General features: G+C 43.0%; 1 protein-coding gene across 1 annotated transcript; it reads left to right on the forward strand.

Annotated features, from left to right (window-relative positions):
• Positions 1–1,060: 1,060 nt before the first annotated feature.
• On the forward strand, positions 1,061–12,397 carry bicc2 (bicaudal C homolog 2). Its single transcript, XM_079672058.1, has 19 exons — positions 1,061–1,403; positions 2,451–2,497; positions 2,875–2,944; positions 3,069–3,148; positions 3,374–3,535; positions 3,635–3,688; positions 3,921–4,136; positions 4,907–5,158; positions 5,324–5,455; positions 5,699–5,888; positions 6,104–6,237; positions 6,367–6,560; positions 7,347–7,452; positions 7,963–8,002; positions 9,875–10,044; positions 10,614–10,827; positions 10,919–11,085; positions 11,618–11,717; positions 11,807–12,397. The coding sequence occupies exons 1-19, from the start codon at positions 1,124–1,126 to the stop codon at positions 11,935–11,937; spliced, it is 2,739 nt and encodes a 912-aa protein (XP_079528184.1). The 5' UTR covers positions 1,061–1,123; the 3' UTR covers positions 11,938–12,397.
• Positions 12,398–14,916: the final 2,519 nt, after the last annotated feature.

Raw genomic sequence — 14,916 nt, forward strand, 5'->3', positions numbered from 1 at the left:
TGGGTATTATCGAAGGCAGATGGGAATGAACAAAAACATTGTGCAAGTTCTCTCATTAAGCACAATTTAAAGGTATTAGTATTCTACTTCAGTACTTTCATATATAATTAGGCTACTTGGCCCCTTTATTTAGAGGTTTACATAAAATGTATTTTTAAAGATGAACCCAAACTCAGCAGTGTTTTGGTTAATACCATGTTCCAAATGTCTATATCTATGACTATTGACATTAGCAGTGTAATAATGCAATTTATCATAAGATAGGACGCTCAGGGGAAAAAATGTCTACAGAAAAGTATTTATTTGTTCTTTTTATACTTTAAGAACATTTCAACATTTAAGTTAGAAAGAGGACTTTATTTCGAATAATTTCTTTTTTTTATCCTAAGCATTGTTGCAAGCTCCCCTTCACAAAAACAGCACACACTGTTGCTGCCTCACACCCCTCCACCCTTCTCCCGACCCCTGAAATCTCAGCCCTTGTTCTTCTCATTCAGAGGAAAAGGAGGGAGGGCAGACGTGGACGGACAACTGGGTGACCCTTTTATTTTGTTAGCTGTGTGCTAGAGTGAAGATCTTTCTCAGGATGTGTTGCTATGTGTGTGTGTGTGTGTGTGTGTGTGTGTGTGTGTGTGTGTGTGTGTGTGTGTGTGTGTGTGTGTGTGTGTGTGTGTGTGTGTGTGTGTGTGTGTGTGTGTGTGTGTGAAAGGTGTGTGTATCTTGTCTTGTCATAGGCCTCTTCTTTCTATCCATCTGTGGACATTGAATTGAGGATTACAGAGGATTTGCTTAGAACAGAGTGAGCCTCAGCTGAAGCTGTAGTTTTGTTTGTCTGCCTGGAGCACCTCAGACAGAACATATATGAACCTTGTTTATACATATGTGCAATGTAAGGCCATAGCAGCAAATCCCTACAGCCTAAAACAGCTTGAAGAGACAGAGAAAGAGGTAGATTTGTCTACTAAATTAAGTGAAGGGGGCGGGGGGTTTAAAGAAAAGACACGGGGGGGTGTTTCTTGCCCCTCTCTCCCCTTTTTTTCCCCTCTCCCGGCTGGTCTCCTTGGTCACACTCATGCACGCATCCTCTCACACACACAAACACTGACGAGGGCTCAGTCCTGCTATGGCCACCACCACCACCACCGAGGAAAGCTCTTCGGTCCCGGCCACCATAGCACCCCAGCAGCCTGACCCGGAAACTAGCGTAGAACCCGGCTCAGCAGTGAAGCCTGAGCCCAGTGAGGCCCAACCCGACAGAGAGCAGAAAGAGGATGAGGAAGAGGAGGAAGTAGGTGGAAGTTCAGCGCCGGGGCAGGAGAATGCAAGAGAGCAGAGTCTGGACCCGGAGTGGGTGGAGGAGAGGTTCAGGATCGACAGGAAGAAGCTGGAGAACATGTTGTATGGTGAGTGAGTTGAGATGTTCATATTACTGTAAATACCATGCAGACTGGCACTGATATCGACTTCACTCCTCTCCATAAGCTGCTTTCCTGATATTTATTCTGTTAGTGAAGCTCTTCATAGTAGCCTACCTGCGTTATCTCCCTGACCCTGTGTGTCTGTCAGGGCCTCCAGCTTGCTGCGTCCTTGTTGTCTCCATCAGTATAACTGTCATGCACCAAACCCCTGCTGCTGTATCACCAGGATTTATGACCCGCAATGGCTTATGCATCCAAAATACTTTTTCTGCTATTATCATTCCTGTCTGGGAAGCAGAGGTAACTGCTTCCTTTAGTTATCGCTGCGCGGCAGGTTTATGACAAATGCCTCCCTTGTGTTACTGGGGAAACTGTGTGTGTGTCTTGTGCAGATAGAGGCTGATGTTTGTCTGTTTGTCCTCTCGCTTGATGGGAAAGGGAATTTGGTGCATGTGGGATTGTTTGAGCATCTCATCCATTAAGGATACAACCTGTACGACTGCACTCCAGACTCCACTCTGATAGGCTGAGCAGTGCCCCCTTTCTTACATTTGTTTTACACATTCCTTTTTGATCTTGCAGTTGTTATTGAATGTTTTGGTCGAGTGGGAGGTCTGTACGTCAGCAAATGCCATTGATGTGATTAGCTGTCTCTAGGCTAATTTTGTGCTTACCCCTCCCCAACCAGCACCACCTTCCTTCTCCACCCTGCGCTGTTCTCTTCTCATTCCCCAGCTCTGGCCAGCGTAACCCATAGTGATGAGGGCGTTCCTCGAGCCAACCCCCCCCTCTGTACCCTGTAAATGTCACCGTGGAGCGATGGCCTTTTAAAATTGTTTATGTTCCCGGCAACCTCTTGTTCCTGTCGCTTGGAAAAATTCAAACAAGTCAACATTTAAGTGTTGACTCTGCACACATGCTTGATATTGAACACTGAGGCTGCCGAACAACACAACGTGACAAATCCAACTGCAGGCATTTTAAAATGTGGGTTTATGTGTTTTTCAAGTTTGCTTCTTCTTTGTTTTTCAGCTCCCAAGCATGGAGATGGGGAGACAGGAGAGATGTTTTTTGAGAGAGTAAGTAGAAATCCACAACAGGAAACATTTCAATCATGAACCAAATGAAAACCCAGCTGCCTTTCTCTGTGAAAGCCACGGATAATCATCAGTGTGGAAAGCATTGGTTAAATGTAGCTTACAAAGCAGTATGAGCAGCCACCGCTCTAATATTTGTTCCATACTCTGCATCCAGTGATTACTGGTTTTATGGAGGAGATAATTGCAGTCTTTGAAATGCAAATGAGGCTTTGTATTCTTAGTACGAAACTGTCTGATGTGTGTCTGTATGTGTTTATGTCTGTGTGTGTGTTCTGATTGTATGTGTTGTGATTTGTGGCATACAATGAGAGCCCCGTGTTTTTTCCTCACCCTTCCTATTGTCTGTGATTCAACAGGTGATGAGAGAAACTGACACTCAGGTGAAATGGCCATCCAAGCTGAAAATTGGAGCCAAGTCAAAGAAAGGTGACACATTCTTGATATTTCTGTCACTCCCTCCTGTCACAGATTCCTGTTCCCATACTATTGCACCTTGACTGTTACAAACTCACTTGTAATGAACTCTAACTGAACTCCTGTTCCCATCAAGATCCACACGTGAAGGTGGAGGGGAAGAGAGCCAATGTTTTGGAAGCCAAAAAGAAGATACTAGAAGTGCTGGAAACCAGGGTGAGAGCTTGGGTGCTTTCTATCTCAACAATGGAGATGATGATGTGCTTTTACATGTTTTCCAATTTGTTACTTCTTCCTTTTATAGCAAGTCACTTGGGAAATCTTTTTTGTAGGTTGTAAGTTGTAGGAGGCAGAGACTCTGCAGCTGCTGTTTGCATCACATCACGTTTAATCTCCATTCCAATCTGAAAAGTTATATAAAAGTGTTTAAATAAAATCCAGGTCAACAAGGTGACGCTAAAGATGGACGTGGCCTACACAGAGCACTCCCACGTGATTGGGAAAGGTGGTGGGAACATCAAAAAGGTGATGGAGGTCACATCTTGCCACATCCATTTTCCCGACTCCAACCGACACAACGGTTCAGGAGAGAAAAGCAACCAGGTAACGATCTATGTAGAGACATTAATGCAGCATTTCAATCAGTCTAAGGAATACAAACCTAATTCATTAAAATATCACATTGTTTTCAACTTTTACCAGGTGTCCATCGCTGGGCCGATAGAGGGAGTGGAGGAAGCCAGGAGGAGGATCAGAGTGAGTGATCCGTGTACAGGCTGAGCAGAGACTACCCAGGATACATTTTGATTTGTCTCAAAACTCAATTTCTTCACTCCTGTCAGGGCACAGGAATCAATAACATGATTAATAGAGTAGCTGGCACAAAAATACACATATATCTGTCAGAAAGCCACAGCCATACATCTCTGTGTTTGCCTCTTGTTTTTGTGTTACCTCCTCTCCAACTAACTCTTGTTTACCATCCTAGGACCTGCAGCCATTGTCCTTGACCTTTGACCTCCCAGTCAGCCTGGTTCCCCAGGCTCTGCCAGATGCAGGGTCCCCTCTCATCCAGCAGGTGGTGCAGACCCTGGGGGTCAGCGTGAGCTTCAGGGCGATGCCACCTCATCCCCAGGCACAGCCCAGCTTCTATGAAAGCTGCTGCACCGTCTGGGGCCTGCAGGGCAACGCAGCTGCTGTCAAGGTTAGTCTCAAACCTTTTAGGGAAACATTTATTCCAGTTGACAGTTTATACACATCAGAATGCGGTGTAAGCTCAAAGCTGATGATTATTATGACCACAGGTGGGAAGTAGTGGAGTACAAATACTTTGTTACTGTACTTAAGTAAACATTTTTGGTATCAGTACTTTACTTTACTTTTTTTGACAACTTTTAACTTTTGCTTCTTACATTTTTAACACAAATACCTGTACTTTTACTTCTTACATTTTCAAAACAGGCTCGTTACTTTAGTTTTAATCTGTGTTTGGTGGCGTGATCATTATTATTTAGATTCATTGCGTGCCTATTGATTTGAAAACGATCCGTGTATCCATCATTTCCTGGCCTTCTCTAAAGAAGAGGGACCAATGAAAACGTTATAATTTTGCCGTTGTTCAGCATCGAAACATTCATTAGCTAACAATTACATTATTGTTCTATTAATATAAAGTGAAGTCAGTTACTCTATAAAACAGTTGATAGTTATGGGTACTTTTTACTTAAGTACATTTCAAACCCATACTTCTTTACTTTTACTTGAGTAAAGAAGTTTAGTCAGTACTTTTTAAACACAAGTATCTGTACTTCTACTTCAGTAAAGGATATGTGTATTTTTGCCATCTCTAGCAAGTCTCTCGATTTGTAGTGAATGAAGCCTTATTGCGATCAATTTGTTTCGGATAGATGGGATAACTAAGAGTTTTCCAATGTTTACCATAATTTCATTGATGTATTTATCATCCACTGGCAGAAGGCGACCTGCATCCTGATGGACCTGCTGCTGGGATCAGAGGTCACAGGAGGTGTGGTGAGCAGTCAGATGGATGTCACCTCCCAGCAGCATCTCTTCCTGCTGGGGCAGAACGGATCTCACTTCCTGAGCGTCATGCACCAGACCCAGACCCAGATCATCCTCCCCGACCTGAGCGCTCCTCAGAGCCCCCCCTCTCTGCTCATCCAGGGCAACCCTGACGGAGTGTGTCTGGCTCGGCAGCAGCTCATGGTACAGTGGGGTGTGGGGGGTTTGTTCAGGTAGAATTATGCTAAATATCAATCCTGAGAGGAGGCAGGTGCATTTGTTTGTTTTTGATTGCTTGCATATGTCAATCTTTTTTTTGTGTTTTCTTTATCTGTTGTTATTTCACATTATTTATCTGTGGACATCTAGGACTGTCTGCCTGTGTGTTTGATGTTTGACATGCGTGAAGATGGGGAGGCAGATCCTTGTAAACTGGCTCCGATGATGCAAAGCCTGGGAGTCTTCATTAGTGTCAAGCCCAAAGTAAAACAGACCAGCAAGGTACAACTGCTTTCTTGTTAAAATCAACCCTGACCTAGAGTGAAATGTTAATCGTGTTGTTTTTTTTGAGTGAAATGTTAATCGTGTTCTTTGTTGCCTACAAGTCTCATGTTTTAAAATTCACCTTGAATCCAGGGCTATGAAGTCAACGAGAAGCTAAAAGAAATACTCGCTGGATTTGATACAACATGTTTATTAAAATATTTCTGGATTGTGTTAAATACTAAAGCTCTGTATTATCAGTCAGTGGTGGTGAAAGGTCTGGAAAGAAACATCTCCTGTCTTTATGAGGCTCGCCGTCTGCTCCTGGGGTTGGATTCCTGTGAGATCGCCAAGGTAACCGAGTTGACCTCTGACCCCATGCTGGCTGGCAGCGGGCTGACCAGCTATTGGCTCAACATGTTGCTGCAGCAGCTTCGTCTCTCCGAGCAGGGTGAGCAGCACACACACATATATATATATATATCTGTGAAGTTGTGTGTTTCATCCAAATGTCATGAAAATAGGTTGCACTGACTTCCAAGCAAAAACATTTACAACTTATTTAAAACAGGTTTTTCCTCTTATCAAGTAGCTACAAATTGGTTTTGGGTTAAAGAAAAAGAGAACGCAAACCTCTTTAAGTACAGTTCCCCTCTTTTTGATCAGGCTCTGGGCCAGCTCCCCCTTCAGAGGTGCAGACTTTTTCCAAGACCCGCCCTTTACCTCCACCGGGTCTCACCCCTCATGCTGACGAGGGGAGGACAGGGCTCAAGGGAACAGACAGCCGGCCACTGGAGAAGGTTTGTCACTTTTTTAAAACAACTTTCATTTTTAAACTATTCTGCTGTCAGTCAAAAAAGATTTCTTCCTAATGTATACATCTTAATAGAAAATTAACAAAAAGAACTACATTCTCTGGTCTCCTTCAGATCCTAGAAAATGAGGACCAGTCGGGCCAATCAGATGATGATAGCGCTTACGACTTGCCAATGTTATCTGAGGGGTGTGAGGCAGTCAGCTACATGAGCAGGATGGGGCGGAGGGGCAGCCTCCAGAGTCCCGAAGCTACCAAGGTTTTCACCCAGGGCAGACGCCACTCAACAGGGCAGGCGCTAACATACAGGTGAGCATTCACTGGTAAAAAACACTTGTTAAGGTCACTTGTGAGCTCACTGTATTAGCTAACAATGATCCCTGATGACTTACACACATTTTAAGAGTCACTTAGACCAAAAAAATCATAACCTAAAATAATTGGTTGACCTTGTGGGAACTAATAGGACATTAGTTCCCACAAGGTCCTCACAAAGATGTGGACCCCCTACACTGTGGCTAATTCTCTCACTCACTCACTCACTCACTCACTCACTCACTCACTCACTCACTCACTCACTCACTCACTCACTCACTCACTCACTCACTCACTCACTCACTCACTCACTCACTCACTCACTCACTCACTCACACACACACACACACACACACACACACACACACACACACACACACACACACACACCTGCATATGCCAGATCTATACATCTTGCTAACACAGAGAACGGAGTTAGAGAAAAGAAATCGTGTTGACCTCATCTCTATTTACTTTTCGCTGAGTCGACGTGGTTCTCTGGATCAAAAAAATGTTGCATTGCAGTTTCAAGTAGAGCAGCTCTCTTTTAATAGAATCCATAATTATATAGCATCATGTCTCTGAAACGGCAGTATTTCTGCTGCAGTAGAGGAAGTGCTGATAAGTTCTCAAATGTTGGACATACAGTATAGCCATACCAGTCTAAACTAACCTTGACTCTCCTTATGTGTGTGTGTGTGTGTGTGTGTGTGTGTGTGTGTGTGTGTGTGTGTGTGTGTGTGTGTGTGTGTGTGTGTGTGTGTGTCCTGAATGTGCCAGATTGCTAAGCGCAGAGATAGAAGGAGGGAGGAGTGAGCGGAGGAACAGCCTGAGGAGAGATATGACACACGCTCAGGATTTTCGCACTGAGTCATACACGGCTGAGGTTAGAAAAAAATGGAGTTGGACAGGTCCTTCTTTTGCCAGTTTCTACATGAAATGATGAACTGCTCCTATGGTCAACCTTATTTTGCTACAAATTAATCTTATTGGAAAGAAAATTAGGTAATTTTGAATCAATGAAAATCTTTGTTGTTTTAGAGATAATGAAAAGAGTGTATGGCAGTAAGAGAAACACGATTTAACGCCTTAATCTCCTGAACATGATAGATTAAAACCAGCTGTAACATTTGATTTGTGATGATATGTAACCTATTGATTTGCACATCCCTGGCCATGGTGCACATTTGATCTTAGAATCGATGTTTGTGTTTGTTTGCTTCCCTTCGCATTTGTCATCCCTCACCTTCAAAGGTTACTGAGCGGAGGATTAACAGGTTTACTGCCGCAGCAGCAGAAAGTGTCCGGTGCCCCTGCCTGTGCTCAGTGAAGAGATAAACAAATATTCAATTTCATGCATTATTTACCCACTCCATTTCCTGTTTGTGCTTTGTAGGATTATGACTATGAGAGGAAGAAACTGCTGGCAAACAGAGGTTAGTGCTCCTGAATGCTTAATATGTCTTCCTGTCTTAGTGTGCTTTCAAGAGCTCTGCACAGATTTAGGCTGCGACAACTAGGGCACTGCTAAGCAAGCATTTATACTCTTTATTGATCTATAGTTGCTGTATGCTGCAGATAAATATATTAAAAACACATTTGGCCCAACATGCTTACTGTATAGTTATTTTTGGCTTGATGAAAAGCCTCCTATAACCAATCTGTTGCTTTTGGAGGTAAACTGGGCACAGAATGGAGAAGCACTTTATCTCAGTTCCTCAAACAAAACAAAATGAAGAGGGCTGTTTAATTTGCTGTATTTATGGTTACTTTTTAGTCATATAATTGAGAAAACAGGATTTAATGTCATATGATTATACAGGATGAAGTAGCTTATTTGTTTTATTCAAGTGCGTTATGGAGGCAACACATTAATATCCCGAGCAGAGGCAGGCTCTGATCGAGGCAACTCATTTCAGTGCCGCTCGCTGCCAACACAACTGATGAAGGAGACCTGTTCATGGGATGCACTGTGCCAGCGTTATAATAGAGGAGCACTGGCACTGCTACTAGATTCACACGGGTTAGATACACTATGCTGACAACACACACACACTTGCATGCAGACACAGCTGTGTGTGCCCTCTCTCTCACACACACACACACACACACACACACACACACACACACACACACACACACACACACACACACACACACACACACACACACACACACACACACACACACACACACACACACACACACACACACACACACACACACACACACAGAAAAGAGAACCTCATCCATCATGCAGAATGAGAGATACTGGGAAGATCAGTAGCCAAATGGTACTAAATTCCCTCAGAGTTGCTTTATGGGATTATGAATTAGCAGTTTGAATGGGCCATCTGCCTCACAGTCATTAAGACACCCATATGCCAGTATATGAATGGGATAGTTACTCACACAAACACACACACACACACACACACACACACACACACATACCACACGTGTGATAACCCACCAGTAATAATCCTATTGATATTGCACTTTGCAGTTTATTATCACACATTGACACATGGATCTGTTCAACTGTCAGAAGAGGCCCAGGGTCACTTGTTGGTCGTTTAAGAGTGTGTATCTGTCTCAGCGAAATTAGGTTTGATTAGGTATGCCACATGCTGGCAAGGAGAGGCACTGTGTGTGATTCATTCTTCAACACCTGAGCCAAGCTTGTCCAATTTACACTATCGGAGGAGACATGAAAAACCTGCAATGCATTTTTAAAATAGGCGGACTAAAGTCAAGTACAGTTTTTATGAAAGTATCTGCTCATTTCAATATTTAACCTTAAAGCTGCTAGAACCTATTAACAATGTATCAAGTGAGGAAGTATGTGCAATGTAAAAGTAGACACTCATAGTGACAAACCTAAACATTATAACCACTCCACTGTAGTTTCCTTCAACGAAAAGCATTTCCGTGTTTTAAAAAAATATTCTGTTAGTTCCTTCTCAACACACATAATCAGTGTTGTTTCTGGTTGCAGCTGTTTCTAGTAAAAACCTTAGTGAACCCACTTTTTGCAACCTATCCATCACCAGTCATCAGACAGACACGGTTGAGACCAGCTGATGAACTCAGTGGAACATGTAACACTTTATGAGTCACATATTTCTCTCAGGAGTTGGCAGGGAGCAACACATTTGAAAGAAAACTTGAGTTTCCTCTGTGGAAAAATCAATATGACGGTGTTGCATTTTTCGCTTGTACCATCTGCGCTAAAGTGGTAAAAAAAATCAGCTAATGCTGGTTTTAAGTCTGTATCCTTCTGTGTGTGTTTGTCTGTGTTGTGTCAGCCATGCTGAGAAAGCCTGTGGTCACAGAAGTCCAAAAGCCGACAGACACCTGGAGCGGCCTCGGCTTCTCCAAGTCCATGCCAGCAGAGGCGATCAAAGAGCTCCGCAACATCAGCCGCCGCAGCTACAAACCCTACCTGAGCAGCAGCATCAGCCAGCAACAGGCACAAGTAAGTGTCTGCTTTAAACAACTGAAACAAGATGGACTTTAAGACTTGCTCATTTGTTCGTTCAATTACCTTGGGTTTGATACCATCGCTTCAGTCAACACAGCCACCTCTTAGCAACCTGTTTACCTGAGCTGTTTTTCTCTTCTCAAGCCTCCTGAATGGCTGCATACTTACTGCTCTATAGCCAGTGGTAGACCTATAGACCCACTCTCACTTAAGTTAATAAGAGCAAATAGGTTCAATTTTCTCCTGAGACCCAGGCAGCTGGGAGGAAGCGTTTGCTTTGCTCACTGCATGATAATGTCCAGTCAGACAGTGCTATTATCACAGGTCAGCACACAGGGGCAGATCTCTTGTTAAATATTTGGATCTATGGCTGTGTGTCCACTGAAACCCTCTCACACAAGAGGATGTGATCACTTGAAACTGTTTGACTTATGACCTGTATCACTGACAAAGAGAAGAGAGACAAAGGGAGGGGATGGGGACAGTAGTGCAAGGTGCTGCTGTGAAATATTTGAAACTGCTTTATATTTAATGCCGTTACAATTTCTCTTTGTCACCTATAGCCATGGGCTGCTCAGATGGGGAAGGTGTTCAACCGGAGCAACTGTGAGAACTGGAGGGACAGACATGGATCCACATCTTCATTCCTGCCTGTGTCTTCCTCCTCCTCTTCTTTATCCTCCTCCCCCTCCTCACCCCCATCTACTTTCGCTTCCTCCTCATCCTCCTTCCCTGCATTTGTATCCTCAATGAATAGAAGCAGAAATGACAAACCCTGTAAGTCCTAAGTGTGTTTAAGTTCAACAAAACAGTATGTCACCTTTCTCCCCGCCATTTTTAACCTCTTTCTCTGACCTTTAATGTCCAGCGGAGAGCTTCCCGAGCAACAGCAGCTACTTTGAAGGTGTGTGCTCGTCGAGGAGGGCGTCGACCTGCAGCCAGCGGAGCCCCTCCCCACAGATGATAGATGACCTGCCGGAGCTGCTCAGCCAACTTGGACTATTCAAATACATCGATGTGTTTGAACAACAAGAGGTAAACACATTAATTTATATATAAATAAACGTTATTAGTGAGGGAAAATACATCTTCATTATCACTAACACGCTCTGTGGGAGAACTGGGTCAAGAGCTTTAAACATACATATATAAACATATACATATAATATAATTAATATATAAACAAACCACTGTGTCCTACAAAATTAGTTTTCAATGCAACTAAACAGCCTTCACGATAAGATGTTAAGGGAAGTGTATTCTTTCCGGATTACACTCGTGTCTAAACATGTGATTAATTAAAATAGATTAACCTTGATTTTACACGGGACATTAACAACGGTTTTAGATTCAGCCACCCTTCCAGCTATAGCTTTGCCACCTGGAATATGATTTTAAGCAATTGTGTTAAATCAAAAAAATTAAATCCAGGGAAAAACAAGTGCAGTTTGGTTTTATGGGAACATACATGAAGGAATGCAAGCCAAAACAGCCACACACACTTAAACGAAAAGTGCATCATGAATGAGCGCTAACTGTAAAACCACTGCTATCTGTACTCATCCAGATTGACTATCTGACCTTCCTCACTCTGTCGGATGAAGATCTGAAGGAAGTGGGCATCTCCACCTTTGGAGCGAGACGCAAGATGTTATTGGCAATCTCAGGTGAGAACCGGACGTCCTAGCTTGGATTCAGAGCTGCTTCTCCATCTGGCCTCCTGTGAAACTATTACGTTATTTCTCTTCCTGTCCAGACCTGACAAAGAGCAAGAGGAGGCTCTCAGACACACCTGCTGTGAAGCCTGGATACCTGGAGGGCGGGGCCAGCGGTCGCTTACCGCCAATTATTGATCTAGAAGTGGCTGCTCAGAGTAATCACTGGTGAGAGGAGACCCCCACCAGCACTGAGCTCCATCCGACTGACGTGGAGAAATTCAGCCTCTAAGAAATTAAACAGTGATGCTGTTGCCAGTGCAGAGTTAGTCACCATAACTGGATAAGCCTATATTTGCCTGAAGAGCAGCAAACATTATGTAAACATTTTTGACTTCTGTGCCTTTAATCTACAGCCATACCCCAAAGTGTTTTATACGAAATTTAGACAAGGATGTCTTCCCTTCCAAACCTCTGATTCTACAAGAAACAAAATGTAAGAAACACAAATAAGACCATGTTCATCATGTGTGTTCCTTTCCTCCTCAGAAAGTGCCTTTATTATGCAAACTGTAACCCCTTGCTTTGGCCATTTGTTTGAGTCCATGTTAACCACTACACTTATGCAATTGTAAATATATATTTTCAAAAAAAAGGACATTGTATAATGATAGTGATAATAAATACATGTTGCTCTCAAGGTTTATTTGTATAAGTTTGTATTCCTTCATTCTTTTATTAAAGAGCTGACAGGAAAGTAGAGGGAGAGAGAAATGGGTGAACGCCTTGCAAAAAAAGATCCACTTCCAGGCTGAGAGCAGGGGTATTGCAATTATATCGTCTCCGCCCTTAACTCCTACCAGACCCCCGCAGAGCAGGATTTCTATTAAAAAGTACATGTAGCCAGCTGGATTAGACCACCAGAGGGTACTAGTGTCACACACTGTGATTATACATTCAAGTGAAGTTTGTGTAGTTTAAAAAGCAACGGAATTTCCCCCCAAATAAACGCAGTGACAACAGCGCAGAGCTCTGGTGGACATGGCTGGGAACGAACAATCAGATAGGGAAAAAATGAATTAGAAAACCCAAATAGGTAAATGCAAATATTGGTCTGAGGGTAATGTGTCTCGCATGACTGCTCCCCTGAAAGTTTCAATTTAATTTATCACCATTGCCAGCAGGGAAGCCACTGGAGCCGCTTATGAATTGTTTCCTGTTTAATTTATTTAGCAAAGGGCTACACCCAGCAATTAAGTGCTATCAGAGGGACCTCACTGGCAGAGTATTAACGAGAGCGGTATGATCTCGCTCTAAATTTGCACATTTGGAACAGTGCTGTTGGTTACCATATCCAAAGTGAATGATCCAGAAAACCTCCACCTGGGGGCATGATCTGCAGCCATGCTCACCGAGCTGCTGCAGCGGAAGCAGAGCATGACAGAGAGTGAGTGGAAGTGGCAGGCCGTGACAGATTAAAGAGATGATCCCTACTTATTACAATGTCTTTGCCAATTACATAGGCAGGCTTTAGACCAGTGATCCTCAAATCTTGTCCTCAAGCCCTGGAGCACTGCAGGATTTCCTCTTCTGTCAGGTAGTTAATTGCACTCCCCTGTGGTTGCGGGTCTAAATCGGTTCTTGATCACACAACTAGAATGAAAACTACCTGGAAGAACCGGCAGCCCTCTGGACCCTGATGACTGGAGAGCCACTTGGACTTCAAACCTACTAAGTGGCAATCTTGGCACATATGATCGGCAGGCAAAAGGAAACTGTGAGCAGACTCCATAATCAGCCTGGTCTTTTTCATTTAAGTGCTCTGAGCTTCTCCATATTAAGATGATGCAGTCTAGCTAAAGCTTTTTGTCGTAGGAGGAGTATTTAGATGAATAGGTTTTAATATGCTAAAATCAATATTTTCATATTAATAATGGATTGAAATGACTCATATTAAAGTTCCCACAGTATATATTATCTTCACATCCAGCAGATCCCCCTCACTATTAAGCAGCGTTTCAGTATCATTCAGTTTATTGTTTGGTTTGTAGCCCATGACTTGCCAGGTTAGGGTTATTCTTCATGCTATCAGTTTTCAGCTACAGCAGCAGAACCAATCTGCAGAATGAGTACTTTCACTTTTAGTACTTTACGTATATTTTGATGCTAATAGTTTGGTACTTTTACTTTAGTAACATTTTGAATACAGGACTTTTACTTGTAAGAAAGTATTCCTACACTCTGGTGCTTCTACTTTTACTGAAGTGCAAGAACTGAGTACTTCTCCCACCCCTGTTAAACACTCCCTGATCTTTCCCTAAGAAGTTATGATGTTGCTCTGTCTGCTGTCAGCTTAAAAGGTGATAATTGTCTATCAATTATTATTATTAATGTACCTCAAAGTGGGAAAAAAGAATCCAGGTGAATGGAAAATAGAGCACGGTGTACTGAAGAAGAGTAGTGCAGTGTGTTTAACACTGGTCCGATTGTGTGGGTTCTGAAAGTTAGAAATGGTAAGAAACAATTACAACTTTAAAAATGTAAAAGACAAAAGTCCTTCTTACAGAGCACTCAATACCAAGACCAGTCAACAGCATCTCAAATGAAATCAAATACTATCAAGCTGCTTTATTTCGTCCCGAAAATGGACCATCGATGTGTAAAACCCCCCTCTGGTAGCCAATCACCAGTCTCCATGGAGACTCCGTCTGAATCCACCTGACAGGGAAGTCATCTGTGGATAATACAAAAACAGCCAGTAGAGAAATGAACCAGAGGAACAAAGTGTCCCGAGGATAAAACACAACCACGCATTTCCCTAACAGAGCTGAGCTGAAGATGGAGCTCACTCCAGGAGAGTGAGTGGGAGAGCGCAGGAACATAGAAACAATAATGACTGTGTGTGTGTGTGTGTGTGTATGTGTGTGTGTGTGTGTGTGTGTGTGTGTGTGTGTGTGTGTGTGTGTGTGTGTGTGTGTGTGTGTGTGTGTGTGTGTGTGTGTGTGTGTGTGTGTGTGTGTGTGTGTGTGTGAGAGAGAGAGTTTGTGAATTATGGGTACAACCACCAGTAATCCCTTTCTCTGAACTGGCATCGTCTGAAAATATGAAGCTACAGGCCAACTTCACTTAGCATAAATAAAAATAAAAGGAGATATAAGGTGTTAGCTAGTGTGCTCTAACAGGTCTGTTAGGTGGATTTGTTTTGTTTGGA

This window comes from Notothenia rossii (assembly GCF_949606895.1).
Source record: "Notothenia rossii genome assembly, chromosome: 3".
In the NCBI taxonomy this organism is placed as follows: Eukaryota; Metazoa; Chordata; class Actinopteri; order Perciformes; family Nototheniidae; genus Notothenia; species Notothenia rossii.